The 19,499-nt window shown below is 47.8% G+C and overlaps 1 protein-coding gene across 3 annotated transcripts in view; it reads right to left on the reverse strand.

Annotated features, from left to right (window-relative positions):
• Gnao1 (G protein subunit alpha o1) overlaps window positions 1-19,499 on the reverse strand; it is a 147,097-nt gene that overhangs the window by 48,094 nt on the left and 79,504 nt on the right. For all 3 annotated transcript variants that reach the window (XM_041649544.1, XM_041649546.1, XM_041649543.1), the window contains exon 3: window positions 16,058-16,199. In XM_041649544.1, the coding sequence (XP_041505478.1) occupies window positions 16,058-16,199 (142 nt within the window). The remainder of the gene's footprint in view (window positions 1-16,057; window positions 16,200-19,499) is intronic.

Here is a 19,499-nt window from a genome sequence, read left to right on the forward strand (position 1 = left end):
AATGTGGCTCTGCTCCTCAAGTAGCTTTGCTCATTGATAAATTGGTAGTGATAACACCTATCACAGGGTTGTTGGTACAATTCAATGATACAATATGGTGTTCCCTAACAATCTAAGTATCTAATGTACACCAAACACATACTCTGTGCCAGGTTCTATTGTCAATCATTTGACATAACAACTGCCATGCTCTTGGCTTGTGTTGTGAGGACAAGCTACAGAAAGGGAGCAGAGAGGTCATACAGGTAGCACACTGGGACCACACATCAAACAAGGTAGTCTTGCACTTGAGCCTTTTTTATCCCATACAATGTCCCCAACTTGCCACTGAAGTGCCAATTTTATTTACCCATATCTGTATAGCCTAGAAACTAGTTTTCTATGAAGTATATGTGAAATTATATATTTGATATTTTGGTCATTTATTTTCAATAAACATTAAAATATATACAATTGAAAAGTTGAAGTAAAAGGCTGACCTTCTACCACTGAAACTTGTACTTCACCAAAGTCTATATGCCAGGCCAGGGATCTGCTAGCATCACCTGGCAGATATCCCCAGATCTCTGCCTGGCACACAGAACGAGGAAGAAAGCTCCAGAGCCACCCCACATGGCATATTCATCCCATGTCAGCATTTTTTGGAGCTGGGGCTGTTCTGTCAAAACAGTGGGAAGCTCTCTGAGTTAGCCAGGTCCAAGTACTAACTGGCAACAGACAAAAGGGCCAAGAGACCAGGCCTTTAACTACACTGGCAGCAGTTTTTCCATGAGTTGGCAGCAATCTGGTTAAAAAACACACCAGAGGTATCTGGTGTGTAGATAAGAGCATGGTGTCTTTTCTTCCTCAAGGAACAGTAGGCACTTCTCAGCCTCCTCTCAAAGTGTGACTATGAGACCGAGTTTTGACCAAAGGAATGAATGTATCCTGGCTCAGACATAAGTCTGTACCCTTCCCTATCTGCTGGCCTGTGGCAGGAGTCCAACAGAAGATTGAGTGGAGCTGAAGGGACAGCAGAGCCACTCTCTACAAAGGAGCTGGCTACTGCACCATGGAACAGTGTCCCCCACTATTATCCACACTTTCACACTGGACCATCATGGTAGAAAGTGAGAGAATTTACTTCAATGCCAAAACCAGAGCCTAGATCTAGGAAAAAAGGAACCCAGTCCTCCGAGGGCTTCCCATGGGGCTATGCTAACAAAGTAAAATCTTCTGTAATCCTGGCTTTCTACTCCATCTCCTCTATGGCCCAAGTTTGGGAGGACTGGGGTTGAGAATAATAAATGACAATACAAGCCTATAGGGAACTCAGTTCTCTGTGGTAGCTCCGGGAGGCTGGGGCGCCTAGGCACAGCTAGACCTGCAGTTTGAGAGGATGGGGCAGGAGAAGCCTTTCAGTTGTGGAGAATGGATTGGAGAGGTGCACACTCTCAGAGCAATCGCTTACTAATGCTAGTCAGCCTTATGAACTTGTCTCTGTTCCTTACACCCAACCAAGGACACAACCATGGGTCTTTCTCTAACATGATGCATATGTACACATCATACAGACATAGACACAGACACACCACTCAGATACGGGTGGATAGACAGACAGACAGACAGACACACACACAATGCTATAAGGCCCTGAAGGAAATAGCTCCCAGATGCCGAGTGTCAGGGAGTCAGGAAAAACTTCCAAAGGAGATGACTGCAGAGCCAGGATCTGAGACTGGAAGGTTAAGAGGAGACAGCTCAGACAAAAGCCACAAGGCCAAGGGCTAGGTCTCAGAAGCATCTGTGAGGGGCAGGATACTGGCTACATACAACTTGGGAGTTCATTTTGGCTGTTGTATGGAATGGATTCCAGATTCTGAGCTGGGGCCTGGTGAGGCCGTGGAAGTTGGAGAGTAGGGGCTTGGGTGCAGATGCTGTCTGGGAGCCTGACTAGAGCAGAGATATCTGATAGGACCATCTCATCTCTGCTTGGTGAGCTTCACATGCCCGCATGGTGCCATGGAATACTTGTTCACGTGCTTGGCACTGGAGGTGTGGGCTAATCAATAAACTATGTGCAAACTGTTTGTGACAGTGCCCTCACCCACTTGCCCAAAGGGCTCCTGGTCTTGGCACTCTCCGCCTTTTCCGTATGTTCAGCCATCTCACTAACCAAGCAGAGTTCTTGAAAACCATCTCTAGCTATCAGTCACTCAGGGAGCTGTGTGGCTGATCAGACTGCAACTGACAGCTTGGACGGCCCTTCTTCTCTGCCTGTATCCCCAAGACATGGCTGCTCTTGACACAGACAGTGACTGTAGCACTCGAGTTCAGTTGCCTGACTTAGTAGCCCCAACTTGTGTGGTGGCTTATGTGTAGAAGGGTAGGAGACACATCCTGAGCATATTCTTCGGCATACTCTAAGCAGGTATTGAGAGCCAACAGAGACGCTGGATCTTTTGTAAAAGAAATTTACAAACATCTACCTTTGTAAGCTACTGGCAAATGTGGACAGAGCTTCCTACCTGAGAAGCCAGTCCTGCCTGGGAGACATCTTCTCACAGGGGAAGAAACTGAGGAGCCAGCACCCAGACCAGACATGACCACAGAGCTGTTACCTGGAACACTCTGACCACAGCACAAGACAGTCTCGTTTCCAATGCAAACCTTCCCCTCAGCCTCTTTCCTCAGAAGCCTCTTGTCCAACCAAGTTCTGTCCTCTTCAAGTCTCAGGCTCCTATGCTTTAGCACTTAGCAAGATGGCTACATTCTTTTAATCTATTGTTGATTTATGACATGACATAGACTAAGGGGTCAAATCCTCGGAGGAAGAGCTGATTTTCAACTTCCTGACAGCATTCACAGAGTGCTCCCACTGGGTGGATGCATTCAGAGTGCTCCCACTGGGTGGATGCCATCTCCTATCAGCCCTTTTCTGGTGCCACAGTGCCACCACATTAGCTGCTCAGAGGGGTTCCCCTCCTGGCTAGTCTCACTGTCGGGAAGACTGGCTCTTCTGCTGGGAGAACGTCGTCTTCAGTTCGCTGTGCCCTGCATTTGGAGCTTGTGCTTTCTTTCCCCTTTGGACACAAAGGAAGGGCTATGTGCTTAGCTACCACCTAAACTTAGTTACTGAGTTCTTCTGGGAGAACTGACAGCTTTTCAGGATTTCTGTCACTGCAGTGGGGTGGGTGGAGGGGGAAACCTTAGCTCTGGTTCTTGAGTTTTAACAGATAAAAAAAACCAAGAGGCTGCAGGGCAAGGGAAATGTCTGTAGTTGATCAGGCAATGGGGACAGAGCAGGGCTCTGCTTTTCTGTGAAGGGTCAGTGTTCTTCCTCTTGTCCACTGAATTCAAGGGTAGAGTACCTCGGGCCAGGATGGACTATACCAGACCAAGAGCTCAGGGCCTTGTCTTCTGATTATTTTGGGGTCCTAGGCAACCTGTGCTCTTAGGCCTGCATGGTGCTGCATGCCAGTTAACTACAGCACTCAGGAGGCTGAGGCAGAAGCATTGTTAAATTTGACGTCATCTGAGGGTACACTATGAAACTCTGTCTTTAAAAAGAAAGAAGAAAGAAATTGCACAAAGAGGGTACTACCTTCTATTCAGGCTGCCCTCACCACCAGGGCCCGAGGTTTGAGAGATAAGGATGGTTTTCCAATTCCTTCTCCACTCCCTAACACATACTTATCCTCAAGAAAGCAGGTACCAGAGGCTGGGATTAGCCCTCTTCCTCCAAGATAACTTGGAAGTTTCTGGATGTAAGGCTGTGGACCCAAGGACAAGCTTCTTGGTTCTTGCATGGCCAAGATGGAGACACTTGGGCAGTCTCCTAGGTATGGAGATGGGGTGGGGGAGCTCTGTTGCTCTACAGGCATCTTGGCCTTACCTGTCAGTAGCTAGCTATGACCAGGGCACTGTTGACATTTGAGTTGCTATGGCACTGGCCTTTTCCTCATTTTTCAGTATTTAATGATTCTTGGATGTGAGGGGCACAGTCCAGCCCCTGGTCTAAGACTGTGGGTCTTTGGTGGGGTATGGATGACCTGGACTCACTTCCTCACTAATAATGAGCATGGTGCCTCGGTTTGATCACTGACTATTAGAATGCCCTTTGACCAGCATTTCTGAACTACAGACTGTCTGTCATCTACAAATGAGGATACTAACAGAGCTGACATACCACTCATGGTCCTGTCAAAAAACACAGTGCTCTCATGGGGGCAAAAGAGAGGGCTGAGTGAATTACTACATGGCACAGCCTGTCCAGGACTGCTCCTTTCTGCTATTCTTGGAGGCAAACCAAGTGCAGCTACACTGAAGGATGATGGCAGGAGAGACTGTGGCTGAACCTGGGCTTCTTAACCACAGGCTGATCAGTCCCACTATGGTTTTATGCCATGGCATAAAGGAAACAGCAAGATAAGCAGTTGCCAAGGTCCTGGAAGGATGCTTGGATACCAAGACCATGGAGCAGGAGGCATGGTAGTGTGGGAGTGTGACTCTTGCTCCCCGTTACAGTTGGGGAGAGGCTCACATGCAGGAACTCTCTGGGCCAGATCCAGGCACCTGGTTTTCATCCCAGCTCTGCTGTCAACTGACATTACTAATTTGAGTGAATCTCTTTACACTGTGCCTCCTGTGTTCCCTTGTATGAAAGAAGGGACCTGGTTATGAGGGTTACTCAGAACACAAGAAAGTGTGGGACATGGTGCCGTAAGTCAACAGGCCTCCTTGTTATGGAATTTTGGGTGCTTAACATGGGGAATGTAAGCTGTAATTTCCACAAACAGATGCAGTCTCTGTCGCGACTGGATCCCTGAGAGGTGAGATGCACTCATGATGGAGGAAGCCTGACTCAGCAAAGGACCACAGACCCACAGCAACGTGCTATTATTGGGATTGCCACAGACAGTGGGGGACACCCTATCAAAGGAAGAGTTAGGTAGCTGCTGAACCTCCTCTGAGCAGGTGGGAGGAATGCTGAGTCTCTGAGGTCGAGTGGCTAAGGACCAGCCCTCTGGTGAAGCCACTGAGGTACAAGCTAGCCAAAGCAAGGTCCTTGCCCTGCAAGGAAAGGCTGGTCCTCAATCTGACATCTGGACCAGGAGAGAATCCTGGGACTTAGATTAAAGTTTGAAGCAAATTGACATGATGAGACCATATCCAGCCAGAACTGCGACTCTACTACATACCAAGTCAGTCTCTAAACATTGCTTGTCACTGGGTCTACCCTTAACTTAGATACCTGGGGCTGGCTACACTCTGGAGTCTACTCCTCGACTTAGCATATGAGTCATACAGCGTAAAGGCCTCTTCCTGGGGAGGATATATGACCCGGGCACACATCCTCACTAATGCTGAGCCATGCTGCCTGTGTTAGACTATTTACCAGCGGAGCGCCCTATGGCAGACTATGGACTCCCATGTTAACCCTCCTGCCTCATGGCTGCGGGTTAGCAGGTGTAGTTAGAGTTGCTTCAGATCACAATGAGGGTAGAAACCCTGTGTGTGACAGAGTAGCATAAAGGAGGCTTCTCCCTGCAAATAAGAAAGAGGCTACTTTGCATATGTTGCTGTGATTTTGGGCATCTTTGTTATGGCAGATGAGCCGATATCCTGCCTGAGAAACACTGATATTTACATCTTACAGATGAAGAAACTGCCTGGGGTCACGTGAGCCCCTTGCACCCTTGGTCCTGTCTGACTGCAAAGGTTGTGCGCTGTAGTTCTCCACAAGAAGAAACGCTATTCTGTGACCTCAGTACCACGTTCTCGATGCAGAGTGGAATGCCTGGACTTGGTTCCATGGGGAAGCTCTCAACCTTCCTAATGTTGTGACCCTTTAATGCAGTTCCTCATGTTAAAGTGACCCCCAACCACAAAATTATTTTCATTGCTACTTCATAACTGTAATTTTGTTACTGTTATGAATTGTAATGTATGTGTCTGTGCTTTCCGACGGTCTTAGGTGATCTCGGTGAAAAGGAGAACTGAAAACAGAGCCTGAGCTTTGACCTGCAGCCTACTGCTCCTCGACAGACACCCTGTGCCAGGGGAAACATCTTTCTATTCTTTGGTCAGCTGTCATCAGGGGAACCAGCTGGTCTGGGCTCTGGGTAGCAAGTGGGGGCTATGATGGGAAGTACAGCATGAAGGAAGACAGAAGGCAGGAGAAACAACAGGGTCCCAGAGAACTGAGCACTGAGCTATTTCAGGACTCTGCCCTGGGGACCTCAGGCCAGAGATCTTGGGGGAAGGGAGTTTGTCTGTGCAAAGGATCCTAGTCCACATGTCCTCAGGAAGCCGTGGCTTCTTCTAGGCTGCAGAAGAAAGGAGGAAGAAGAGGAGTTGGGTTTGCTAGCACATGTGCCAGAAAGGGTCTATGGGCACCAGTGGTAGAGTGTGTTACTGTAGCATTTTCTGGACAAGAACTGGCTTTGATTATTTATCACGAGTACATAATCTATCCCTGACTTACAGATGAGGGAATTGAGGCTAGGAAGGGGTGGGGTTGAGTCAAGCTGGCACTGAAGAAAGAAGGTAGTGACATTTTGGTTGCATAAGTTGGCAGTGGTTTCTTCTGAGATGCAGGGAGGTCAGAGCTCTGCCAATAGGGTCTCTACTTGCTCCGTGACAGACATCTGCAGGGGTTAGCATCCTTTGCCAGGCTACACCATGGGAAACCAGGAGGGGTACTGTGACAGGCAAGCTACAGGCAGACCCAGAACAAGGTCTCTGGCCTGACAGAGCTCCTCTCCACCCCAGGATGTAGGGGTCTCATAGCCCTTTCATGTTGTCACTGTTCAGCTGCTCTGTGAACTCTTCCCCAGCCGTGGTAATCCTCCAGAGCGAACTGAGGTTGCTTACAACCTGCAGTGGCTGCGCCAGAAACAAAGCCATACGTCTGCATGCCTAGGGGCTCTTCTTCCATGGCTGCTCCACCTCCTCCTGCTGCCTTACCCTCTGTTCTTGCCTTCTTGACTCTTGGGTGCCATGGACACTGGGCTTCTTTTAGACTTTCATACCGGGTCAGGATCCCCTGTTTTTATAGCCTTTGCATATGCTATTCCACCTCCCTGACTCTTTTCTCCTCCCTCCTCTCCCCTCTCATGTCTTTTACTATAGCTTTTCCTCCTTTTTATTAGATAGCTTGTCCTCTGCAGATCAGGCAAGGCCCCATTCATCTCCCTAAAACTCTGGTGTGTGTGTGTGTGCTTCTGCTTACCAGCTGAGTTTGGGGCCCAGAGGCCTGTTTGATCTTGGTTCACCATTGTGTTCAGTGCTTAAAATCCTGTTGGTGTATAGCAGGACATAGTAAATATGTCTAAAATTAATGAGTGAATGAGTGGATTAATGAATGAGTTGATGCTGTCAGGAGAGAGGGAGATATTTTCAGTTGGAGGGGTGGGGAATGGTATTTCTAGAAACAAAGCAGCTGCCATTTCAGGAGTGCTTGCTTCAGGCCAGGACCTTCCAGGCTGAGATACCTGACAGGGTGACGCTAACCCAGTGTTCCCCACATTGCAGTCATACAGCCTTGTTTGCTATTCTCCTCCTTTCTGAGTCTTTCCTTCCCTTCTTGTGTCCATGTCTTTGGGCTTCTCTCCCAGGCTTCGCTGGGCCTGATTCAGAAGAAGGCTCCTATGCTCCTCCTTGTAAAGTGAAGAAAGAGGCAAGCATTCTTTCTGGCTTCCCTGAAGAGATGGTACGATTTCTTTCCCCGTGGTAGCTCAACAGCCCTTGGATACTGTCCTTCTGTCTGGTTTTGAGCAACTATGACACTTGGGCTTTTGGACCTGGCTGGCCACTATACATGTGGTGAGGCAGGTCAGTAGGAAACCCACCTTTACAGAGCTCTTAGATTTCCAATTCACCTGGTGGTAATTCATGTTAGCAGGGCAATCCCGTGAGTAGCTGCTATGATCAGTTCTGGTTTTCAGTGAGAAGCCCAGCTAGTGAGCCTGAAGTACGAAGGCAGCACGTGGCAGGGACAGAACTCCCAGCCTGTCTAGTTTGGGAGCCTGGCTCTAGCCTTGCTGGATGACCGCACCTCTCCTAGCAGAACTACAATGAGGCTCACCGTTGCAGTCCCAGCTGTCTCAGACAGGTTGGGAAAGATCCCAATCTCTTGACAACTGCCTATCTTCCCCCTTTATCTCCAACCTTACCATGCCCCTTCAACAGCCTGAGTGAGAAGGAAAGTGAGGCCAGCAGAGTGGCAGGTGAACTGAGCGTCCATGTTGTCTGTCAGTTGGAATCCTGGAGGGCCCTGGCTGTCCACTACGGGAATAGAAATACTGGCTCCAGGCCAGCTTGGTTATCATGTACACACTAGATGGAGCCTGGCTGGCCTTCCATTACCACATGACTCCTCTCCAGGAGACACAGAGGCACAGCTGTCAGGGCCCAAGTCAAGGGAAAGACTCACTGTGGCTTAAGATGGCCTCCTCAGCATCCACTTCTCTTTTATTGTGACTCCCTGATTTTCCTATGGGAAATCCACTCTTATCCTAGGAACCCTCAGCCAATCAGAGTCTTATCCCTTGGTCCCAGTAGTTGATTCAGTGCCAGGCCTTGGCACTAATTGGGCCAATAAGATGGCAGAGATCCCAGGTCTTGTGTAGTATTCAGGGGAGAGATGGCCCTTGTGCTCGGGCTCAGGACAGCTGCTGCAGCCAGTTTCCTGACTGGTGGCCTCACCTACAGTTCTGCTGCTGGACTGCTTAACCATCGGCCAGCTGACTGCCATTCCTGTTTTCTATTTCTGGTTCTGAGGATTGAACCCAGGACTTTGTGACTATGAGGGAGAGCACTCTTCCAACGTGCTACGTTCCAGTTTTCCAGAGGGCTGCTTTTTATTTAAATAAGCCAGGTTGATTGTGTCTTAATCACTCGCAACCAGAGCTTTCTAACTTACCACTAGAGGTTTCTGGGAGTCATGGCAGACCACTGCTGGCTCCCCAGCTGATACAGAGGGAAGGTGCTAAGGAGGAAGGAGTAGGTGAACACATAATGGCTGTGGGTGTTGAACGCAAAGTGGACACTGCTTCTAGCTTCCAGGAAGGTGTTGCCTAAGGGTCCATGCTTTCCTGGATGGCACCACTGGGAGGAGGTAAGGCCGTGTAGGGGACCTTAGGTTACTGGAGTGACGCCCTTAAATTGACAGTGGACCCTAGTTCCTTCTTTGTTTTCTTTTAAGAAGTTATTTATGTGTATGGGTTTACCTGCATGTATGTTTGTATACTATGTTGCCTGGTACCTGAAGAGGACAGAAGAAGGCATTGGCTCTCCTGGAACTGGAGTTACAGAAGGTTGTGAGCTTAGGAATGTGGACATTAGGAATTAAACCAGAGTTCTCTGAAAGAGTAGAGATTGCTCTTAACCCCTGAGCCATCTCTCCAGCCTCTGGCCCCCTTTTATGACAGGGCCTCATTATGTAGCTCTTGCTGTCCTGGAACTCACAGAGATCCTCCTGCCTCTGCCTCCTGAGTGCTGGAGTTAAAGAGGTGTGCCACCACGCCCAGACCTCTTTGTTCCTCTTGATCTCTGGTAAATGATGTGAGTTTTCTTTACCATGTATCACTCACCTTTAACATGGCACACCCATTAGTAGACCATCTTGGCCTGGGTGCTCCAAATCTGTGGGCCAAAATCAACCTTTTTTCTTGCAAATGAATTTCATTGGGGACTTTATTAGAGTAACAGAAAACTGAGCACATAATTCTACCCCAGGTGAGACACTGCAAATCCCTTACATACACTTAGTGGGATCTCCACACTGAGGTAGGTGGGACAGATACTGCCTATGCTATCTGTCTTTATGAACCTATGATTCATGTCTTCATTCACATAATTCAACAACACAAAATGCTCCTTACTAGTTCAACAGGCTCCTCTATGTGTCCGGGAAGAAACGACTCATTTACAAAGGAGCATGGGCCAATACTGGGCAAGGATCAAATAAGGCATGAGATATAGCCCCAGAAAGACCTCTCGGGGTAAACTGTTACCATGCTCACTACAAGCTTCAGCCTGTGTCCCATGATAGGACCATGTGGCCAACGCTGCTCCTGTAAGTTAATAAGTAGGTAAATTCTATACTTATTTTGTAGGGAACATAACCCTATTCCAGGGGGCTGGAGAGATGGCTCAGAGGTTAAGAGCATTGCCTGCTCTTCCAAAGGTCCCGAGTTCAATTCCTGGCAACCACATGGTGGCTCACAACCATCTACAATGAGATCTGGTGCCCTCTTCTGGCCTGCAGACATACACACAGACAGAATATTGTATGCATAATAAATAAATATCTTTTTTAAAAAAAACCCTATTCCATTACATGTGTGGTAGATCTCAAGCATATGTACTTAAAATACATCAACATTCTGTGACCTTGTTTTTGATGTTCTCAATTTTTCAATATTCCAAAACTCTGTCATGGCTAGACAGGGCACACTGTCTTCTAAGACAGTGAGGTCTTTTGGAAGCTTATCAATTTAAAGCCCATTCTGAGCCCAAAGGAGGTACCCAGGATATTCCCTCTTCAAAGACGAGGTCCTTCTGTGGCAGTGATGGGACATGGGACCCCAGACACTCAGGGAAAGTGATGGGTAGGGATCACTCACCCAGCTTAGCAAGCCTAGCATGCTGGAGAAGGGTGGGACAAGGGTATTAGGGCTGTGCTTTGGACATCTGACCCTACTTGCTCATCTGAAGAAGTCTTGCCTGGACACTCCTGCCAACAGGCTTGTGCTCCAAGATTCACCTGCCACCCAGCTGGTTTTTCACCTGTGATACCTCTTGGGACAATATTCTAACTTCTGAGCTGATGTGGGAAAGCAGAGGCAAGGAATGAAGAAATCTGCAAGGAATGAAGTCATCAGCCCGAGGACCCATCATCATTCCTGACCTTTGAATGAGGTCTCATACAGACTTAGCACATCTTTGTTGTTTTTATTAATTCCTAACTTCAGGGTTACCTGCTGGCTCTATCTTCAAAACTTCTTTCCTCTAGTAGGTCCTGCTGGAGTGGCAATTGTGGAGTAAAGAGAAGCCCAAGGTTTCCTCACTCCTTTCTGCCTCTAGACTCCTTGTAAGTGTGTAATATTCTCTTCCTTTGAACCAAGAGCACCCAGAGAACCATCCTGGTGCTGGACAGTTGTCAAGGTAGCCCTGGGAGTGGTAACTCTTGGGACCCCTTTCCAGCAAACAGTGCCTATCCCCATGGCTTAGGCCACTGCACGTGTGGTTATGTTTGCTTGAAGCCAAATGCACCCCAACTTGCCTACTGAAATCTAGGAGTGACTTACTCAGGAGAAGAGGCTGCCACTGCAGCTGAGGTCTCTTGCATCTCAGCACATGGACAACACAGTTATCAAGGGCAAGCACTCCAGTAGTTTAACTCAAATGTGACTTCTTCAAATATGCAGGAGTCCTGCTCAGTTTGGACTCCTATAGAAATGTCCTTCATCTCTGAGCCTGGCCCACACCCTTTGCCGGTAAGCCACTGCCACGTGATGCTTAGGTAGTCTGGGAAAGCTAGGCTGAAAGCTGGGAGAAAGAAGGGTGGAGTCAGGGAGAAGTCATGGAGCTCCCCGGAGACAGATGCTGGAAACTTTACCCAGCAAGCCACAGTCATGTGGCAATACACAGATCAATAGAAATGGGTTAAATTAATATAAGAGTTAGCCAATAAGAAGCTAGAGCTAATGGGCCAAGCAGCAATTTAATTAATACAGTTTCTGTGTTATTATTTTGGGTCTAAGCTAGCTGGCGGCTGGGAACCAACAAGTGGCCCTCCTCCAACAGCAGAAGTGGCATCTGAATCCAACCTCCATCACTTTCTAGAGTCAGGTGCATGTTAGATATGTATTCTACTTTCCAGCAGTTTATAATTAAGAGAATTCAGCATGTGCACAAATATTTTTTAAAGAAGAAGCTGATAGCATGCTTACTAGCTAAGGCTCACAAATTCAAGGCGTTCTTTGTTCTTGCACAGGCGAGAAAGGCTAAGCTGAGGAGCAAGGAAACAGGAGAGATTTAATCACAGTTTAGGTGACAGAGGAATGTCAGAAGCACTCAGGGCTGAGAGGTGTGGGGAAAACGTGTCTTTTTATGTAGAGGTTCAGTGAAGCAGATGGCTGTGTAGAAATGTGGTTGGACAGAGGCTATGCCTTCCGTACTTGTGAACAAGAGGGGAACTCTGCAAGACCTGTTTGGGCTCTTTGGCCATTGAAATGAAGGTCCCAGGACCACACACTATCAGACAAGGTAGTTCAGAGAATTTCTCTGAAAGGATCCTTCACACAGAAAGAGAAGTTTATGACAGGCTTGGGGAAGCAGCTCTGGTTCTAGGACTGGTTAGAGGGTAGGGCAGGGACAGGAGGCAGAGGGAGACCTCACCTCTGAGTCTTCTGCACTGTCCTTCCTCAGCTTCTGCTGTCTACTGTCCATTAGTTTATATTTTATATATGTAAATCACGTATTTCATATCTGTTTACACACACGCATGCATGTGTGTGGAAAAATTTATTAACATGTATCATTCAAAGACTACTTCTCCACTCTCTTGTTAAGGAGTCTTCAAACTCGGCCACTGTCCTGTCTCGTCAGTCCTCTCTTTCACAGTGAGCACAGGCCAACCGAGGGCCGAGGTGGAGGGAAGCGAGTTGGGGAATTTCAGCTGGAAAGGTGAAGGCAATTTATTCCAGGATAATGGGTGATGAAGTTGGGGGGAGGGGGAAAGAAATGGAGGGGCACAGAGAAAGAGAAGATATGGCGAGAGGGAGATGGTAGAGACAGAGTCCCTTACAGGTAGACAGCAAGGGTAGAAGGCAGCAGAGGGAGGGGAGCCATGGAAAATACAGGAGAGACAGGCAAAGTTAGCCTGTGGGCTAGGGGCAGAGAAGACGTTCTCTGGAGCACCAGGCACGAGTGCGGGTGAACTCAGGGGTGTGGGGCTAAAGCAGACACCAGGAAGACAGGGAAGGAAACCAGAGAACTGCAGCAGGTGCCGCTTTTTTCATTCCCTTTTCAAATTCTTTTACTGATTAAGAAGATTGGACAGGATCTCGCTGCGTTGCCCTGGGCAGTCTCAGATTACTATGCACCTGCTTCGGCTTCCCCAGTGCCGGGATTACAGGTGAGTACCATTCCTAGTTTAGGAGTACTCTTGCCTGGTTGGCCCAAGCCTGTCTGTTTATATGAGCCTTTGCTGTGGACTGTAGTTTTCTTAGGCAGGTATGTCTCTGTGTCCGCATGCACACTTGGAGTGGAAGGACTGTGGGTGCATCACTCTGCTGCTCTCTCTCCACTAGTAAAACGACAGCAGTAGCAACCAATGCAAGGTGACTGTTAGGGTTAAACATCAAACAGTATTTCTTAAATAGCAGGACACATTACTTAACACAGATCCTAGAAGATAAGATGCAGAAGCCTCCACTCCTGGAGCTCCTATGCCTGACTCCCTCCATCTACCTGTTCAGGCTCTTGGTCCTAAAAGCGACTACCAGAGGAGCCTTTTATTTCTCTGACTCAGGCTGATCCGGCTCCAAGCTGGTCACACAAGTTCTCAGTCCTTGTTTTTGCCCAATGTCAATGCATCACCAAAGCCATCCATTCCTCATCACTATTCCTCCCCGTGCTCCTGCATTTCAGACTGCTCACCTGACCCCACATCTCTGCTTTCACAGGCTCCAGATCTGTTCCCCACTTTGGCCTCTCTTTGATGAGGCCATCCTAAGGCTGCCATCGGGAGTGTCTAAAATTCACTTCACCCCATCCCTTTCTAGCACGGTTTATCCATGGTTGCTTCCTGTCAGCACGGATTGGCTACCTTCCAGGGCTTACCAAATCTGACTTACCTATACTGGTTGGCTGCTTCAGCCATGACCCTCTCCCACAAATGGGGACCTTTCAAACTTTACCTAGACATCAATTACTGTAGTCTTTCCTTCCCCTAAGGAGACTCCTTTGACTATCTCAAGAAAATGAGGTCACCTAGATAGATATGGGGAAAAAAGGAAAACTTCAAGGCAAACTAGAAACAGAGGCAGCTGTACTATAACAGGATATCACATGACCACTCAAGACCACCGGGGATACCATGGCTGATCAAGAGGACCACTAAATGTTCTTTGCCCCATTAAGATGGCCTCTCCATATCATTAACGTCATAAAATTGCCTATTCCTACTTATTTGGGGAAAGCCCCAAATAAGGACAAAACCAGGAGAAACCTGACTGGGAAATCCCACCCCATTCTCTGCCCATGACCCTGCCACTCAGTTCAAGAACAATTCTCCCTCCATTAAGATTCACCATAAGCAGAGCAATCCAACACTCGACAGCATGATCTCTTCAGAGGCCTGCATTCACACCCTGAGAGTGTACCTCTGTCCTGCAATAACTGTTCTCCCAGTTGCTCTCATTGTCCATCTGTCTCTGAATTCTTTCTCTGACAGTGCTGGGAACCGGGAAACATCGAGTGAAGTTCTCAATCTGGTTCTTCCATCTTTGAAACCTACCCAGCATTGACCACAGGTAACAGAAAGGTCATGCTCAAGTCCCATCTTCCTAAGATGACTGGCTCCTCAACCTTCATCATCAAGCATTGAACCTCTGCTGCATTTCACACAAGGACACACAGGTACTGAGCAGTGTATATCTGGCCATTATATTACAAAATTTCAGGTACTGCCCTTTCCTTAGAATGGGAAAAGTAAGAATATAATTCTATTCAAGGGATGATTTTTGATGACCTACTATGTTCTGGTAGAATAAACACAGGACTCAGCCTTGTATTTGGAGGGAGCAGGGGCTCAGCAGACGACAACTCTTTCATGCCGCATTTGCTATTGCCGTGAAGATGAACGAGACTGCATTCATCTCCAGTCACTGTGTTCCAGTTACCCTGCGGATCATCACTTTCTCTGAGCACTGTTCCCTTTGTGCCCACTCTTGCACCCAGAAGGCATGGAGAATGCTGTCGGGAACACAACTGAAAAACCAGAGGCACCCCTGTTCCCCTTCTAGAGAAGAGCGTGCAATACACTGTCAGCTTCCTGGCCTGCCTCTGGGGAGGGCAGACAGAGAAAGGGGGAGGTCTGTCAGGACTCTGTTGCCCACCCTAGGCAGCCACCCTGTCTGCCACCCATTACTCTAGGCCCTGAAGTGTCAACATTAGCTGAGGTGACTCTGCCCCATGAAATTAGGATTTGTGCATAACATACTAAATTTTACATGTAAAGTTCTCTGTCACAGATAATTTGTCAGACCCCGAGAAGGCCTGGATAGCTTTCATTTGTGAGGTAGGGAATGTGTATCAGACAGTGAAGTCACCAGACACTCAGAGGGTCCAATGTGGTCCCGCTGTGCTGAGGTCTCTAGTTGCTCCCCTTGGTCTGTGGGTGGGGACCAAGTCCAGCTTTTGGGCAGAATTTTCAGGTTGTTTTCACATCTCCTTCCCTCCCTCCTTCCTTTCATTAAGCTTTTCCACAGGGGTTGTGGTTTAGCCTTGCAGTGGATGCAAACATCTACAAACAAGAGCCCTCCACAGGCTTCTCAGGAACAGTTCTTGAGTTAGAATGCCAGCTCTGCAGGAAGGAGGGCCTCACAGCTCCCAGGAGAGGCAGAAGCACACCTTTGGTGTGAGGAATGAGGGTCAAACCAATGGTTGCTTCCCTCCTACAAGGTAAGGACAGCTCTCCTCAGTAGGAAGATGGCACCTAGCGAAGGGGGCTTTGTTCAATAAATATTCTGCTATTCAAGTTCATTGTTCAGGGGCAGGTGTTTAATCAGGCCATGCTGATTCAACTTAAAACATTCTCTCACTCTTTCTCATCTACAGAGCAGATCAGGAATTTTTTTGAGGGGGGCTTTTATTTGTTGATGACTTTCTGGAGAGAAATGGAGAAGCCCTTGACTTTGCCAGGGATTGGGAAAATGGCTTAGGTTGGTGACTACTGCCCCCACCCCCCCAGAGGACAAGCTCTCCCGGTCCCAGTAGGCACTGTCAGGAGGAGGGAGAGCCAAAGGCTTCTTCCCTGTGCCTATGGCCTCAGAGACTTGCTTACCTTTCTCTCCTTATCACCATACTCCACGCCCAAAGTATCCATGGCCCGGACAATGGCTGCCAGAGACTGGATGGTGTTGCTGTAGACAACAGGCTTGTACTGCTTTACATCTTCTCCAGAGAAGCCGTCTTCATGGATGATCCTGGAGGAAAACCACAAACCACACCTGATGAACAGTGTCCTCAGTCCACATGGACAACATAGGGCAAGCCCTGCTTTACAGGGGAAAACTGTGGGGATGCTGGAGTTGCCCTATCGGGGCTGTATAATCTAAAAATCAAAACGAAGCAAAAAACCCACTTATTTGAGCTACTGGACAATAATAACCTGAGATATAAACCATTGGAAACATTATAGACTTCAATTCAGTATCCAGGGAAAGGAACGGGGGTGGGGGTGGGGGCTGAAGTCAGCTGAGAACACTGCAACGGGAGCAGTGAGCACGACCACTCAGCACGTGCTTGCTGCTGCTGCTGACTTATATGCACTCACAGAGTACTATTCAAGATTCCCACAAGAACTCAGCAAATAAAAGATACAATCTCAATCCATCAGTAAAGCCCCACCCTTTCCATTGGTGGGGACCAACCCAGCTACAGTGTACTGCTAGGTGAGGACCATCCTCCAAGAGGAGATGGCAGCCATACACACAGATCAATCACAGTTCCTTTATTGAAGGTAGGGTGATGTGGGATTCCCCTTTGTATGCTGTGAATGTTTTATTACCATTGGTTAATAAAGAAGCTGCTTTGGCCTACAGCAGGAAAACTAAACTGAATGCAGGGAAAAAGAAGGTGGAGTCAGGGAGATGCCATGTAGTTGCCAAAGGAGAAGGATGCCAGACCCTTACTGGTAAGCCACAGCCTTGTGGTAATACACAGATTAGTAGGAATGGGTTAATTTAAGATATAAGCGCTTGCTAGGAATATGCCTGAGTCATCGGCCAAACAGTGCTGTAATTAATAAATTTTATGTGATTATTTGGGTCTGCGTGGCTGGGAAATTAAAGTGCAGTCTCCAATTACAGTAAGGCGATGCCTTGCTGCGGGACATTGGCTTTACCCTGTAGATTTTTTTCTTGTACTTGTTTAATAAAACGCTGATTGGCCAGTAGCCAGGCAGGAAGCATAGGCAGAGCCACCAGGCAGGAAGTAGAGGTGGGGTCTTGGGAACAGAAGAATTCTGGGAAGAGGAAAGCTCACTCTGCAGTCCTCATCCAGACACAGAGGAAGCAAGGTGTGACTGCCTTGCCGAAAAAGGTACCAAGCCATGTGGCTAACACAGACAAGAATTATGAGCTAATATAAGTTACAAGAGTTAATAAGAAGCCTAAGCTACTAGGCCAATCAGTTTATGATTAATATACACCTCTGTGTGTCTTTGGGACTGAAAGGCTGCAGGACCGGGTGGGACAGAAACCTTAGCCAACAACGCCTGGCTTAAATGAATAACTACCCTTGTCCAGGCACATGTAAGATACCATCAGAAGAAACGCCAGCAGAGGGCATGTCCCTACTCTTCCACAGCTGGTATTAGCCAGAGTCACCCTGTCCTGTTGACAGAGTCCACACAGGGGACAGATCAGAGGCCGTGTGACACCTTCTGGCAGTCTATGACACAAGCTCATAACTGGCAAGAATCCTGGAAAGAGGAAACCACATCGAAATGGCAAGAATAAGCATAAATAGAAGAAAAAGAAGACAAGTTTTAAGGACAACATTGGGGGATATTTGGGCTTTGATAGACTGTGTGAACCGTTTTAAGGCCACATTTCCAGAATAGGAATTAATACCACACGTAACACACACAGGATTTAGCATGAGAGCTGAGCTTTCGTTCTATCTCACCAAGGCCCCTGTCCGTGCCTTCATTACCTTCTTTCTGTCATGGAGAACACCACAGACAAATATCTTGAAAACAGCCTTATTGAGATTAATTTCATATACTACACAGTCTGCTTGCCTAAACCATGGAGCTCAATATTTATTTTAGCAAATTCACAAGATTGGACAACCATAACTACATTCCAACTGTAGAATGTTTTTTTCCCTTCACAAAAGTAGCCCTGTACCAATCACTTTGCATGCCCACTGCAATCCTAAATCACCACTAAACTATGCTGTTTCTATAAATTTGCCTAGTTTGGGTTGTCCATATAAATGAAATTATATGATACATTTGTGTGTTTGTGGCTGGTTCTTTCTTTAGCAAGTCTTTTCAAGGTATGCCCATGTTATAGCATGTCGTGGGCATAGCCTGTTCCTTTAATAATATTCCTTTGCAAGGGTGTGCTACTATTTAGTCATCCAGTTACCAGTTGATTGTAACTCCTGAGCCAGAATGAGAGTTAGTGCTGGCTATGGGTCTCCATTCTGAGTTTCTCCAAGAAGCAGAGCAGAACGACTCTGTTGACATTTTGTGGGTTTGATTAGCGCTAAGACTTTATAAATCTTGTTTTTATTTGGAAAGACTTATTTTATTTTATGAGTATTTGCCTGCAAGCGTGTAAGAGCACCACTTGTATGTCTACTGCCCCCACAGGCCAGAAGAGTGTCAGTTCCCTTGGAACTGGAGTGCCAGAAAAGAAACCACTCTTAGCTGCTGAGCCATCTTTGTAGCTCTTGCAAAGGCCTCTTGATGAAGAATATAGTCAAAAAACCTACAGGTTTGTGAGCCCAGGGAGTCCCACAGGGAAACACGAGCTCCCTGCATTAAGGCGGAGAAGTGAGCAGAACAAAGGAAAGCAGTGTGCTCCACCAGTGGACTGCAGGCACCAGGCAGCACGGCACAGGCTGGGGGAGTCAGGCCGCCACAGGGGCTCATGGGCTGCCGAGATCAGGGTCAGCACTCCAAAGTCAAGGCAGCTGGAGCCGAGAGGAAACTGCAGAGAAAGAGTTCTTGGCGTCTGTGTGGGGTTCCTGGGGGTCTCTGGCTGAACAGCTGAGACTCCACAATTCACAAAGAAGAGCACCAGAGAGGGAATGAACTGCAGGGGCTCGGAGGCTGAACACTTGCCAGGACACCCTCAAGCCAGGAGACGAACCTCCAAAATGCCAGAGTAGAGTTCCTGGGGATACTGGAGCTTTCAGCGGAGATGCTAGAGGCCACAGCAACTAGGTTAAGACAGTCCTATGGCTCCCCAGGCCCTCCTGACAGTGCTAGGAAGGTCTGAGAAATACAGCTGCCCACACTAACTTAGCTACCGCCAAAGAGTAACAGAATAAAGGCACCAGTCTTTCAGAGAGGATAGCAAAATCTAGAGGCTCAGCAGAGGAAGGTGCATGGTGTTGCCTTCCAGTGGGAAACCCTGGCTCTGCAGACAAGCAGGAAGGTGTGGCTCATGTGGCTCACAACCAAGACCAGCATTAGCTAACTCAAGTAGATGCGGAAGTGATACGAATGACAGAATTCACACACGGTATTGTAAAAACATCCACTTTAC

This window comes from Microtus oregoni, unplaced genomic scaffold (genome assembly GCF_018167655.1).
Source record: "Microtus oregoni isolate MIOR12 unplaced genomic scaffold, Mior012 000004F_ref0000308, whole genome shotgun sequence".
In the NCBI taxonomy this organism is placed as follows: Eukaryota; Metazoa; Chordata; class Mammalia; order Rodentia; family Cricetidae; genus Microtus; species Microtus oregoni.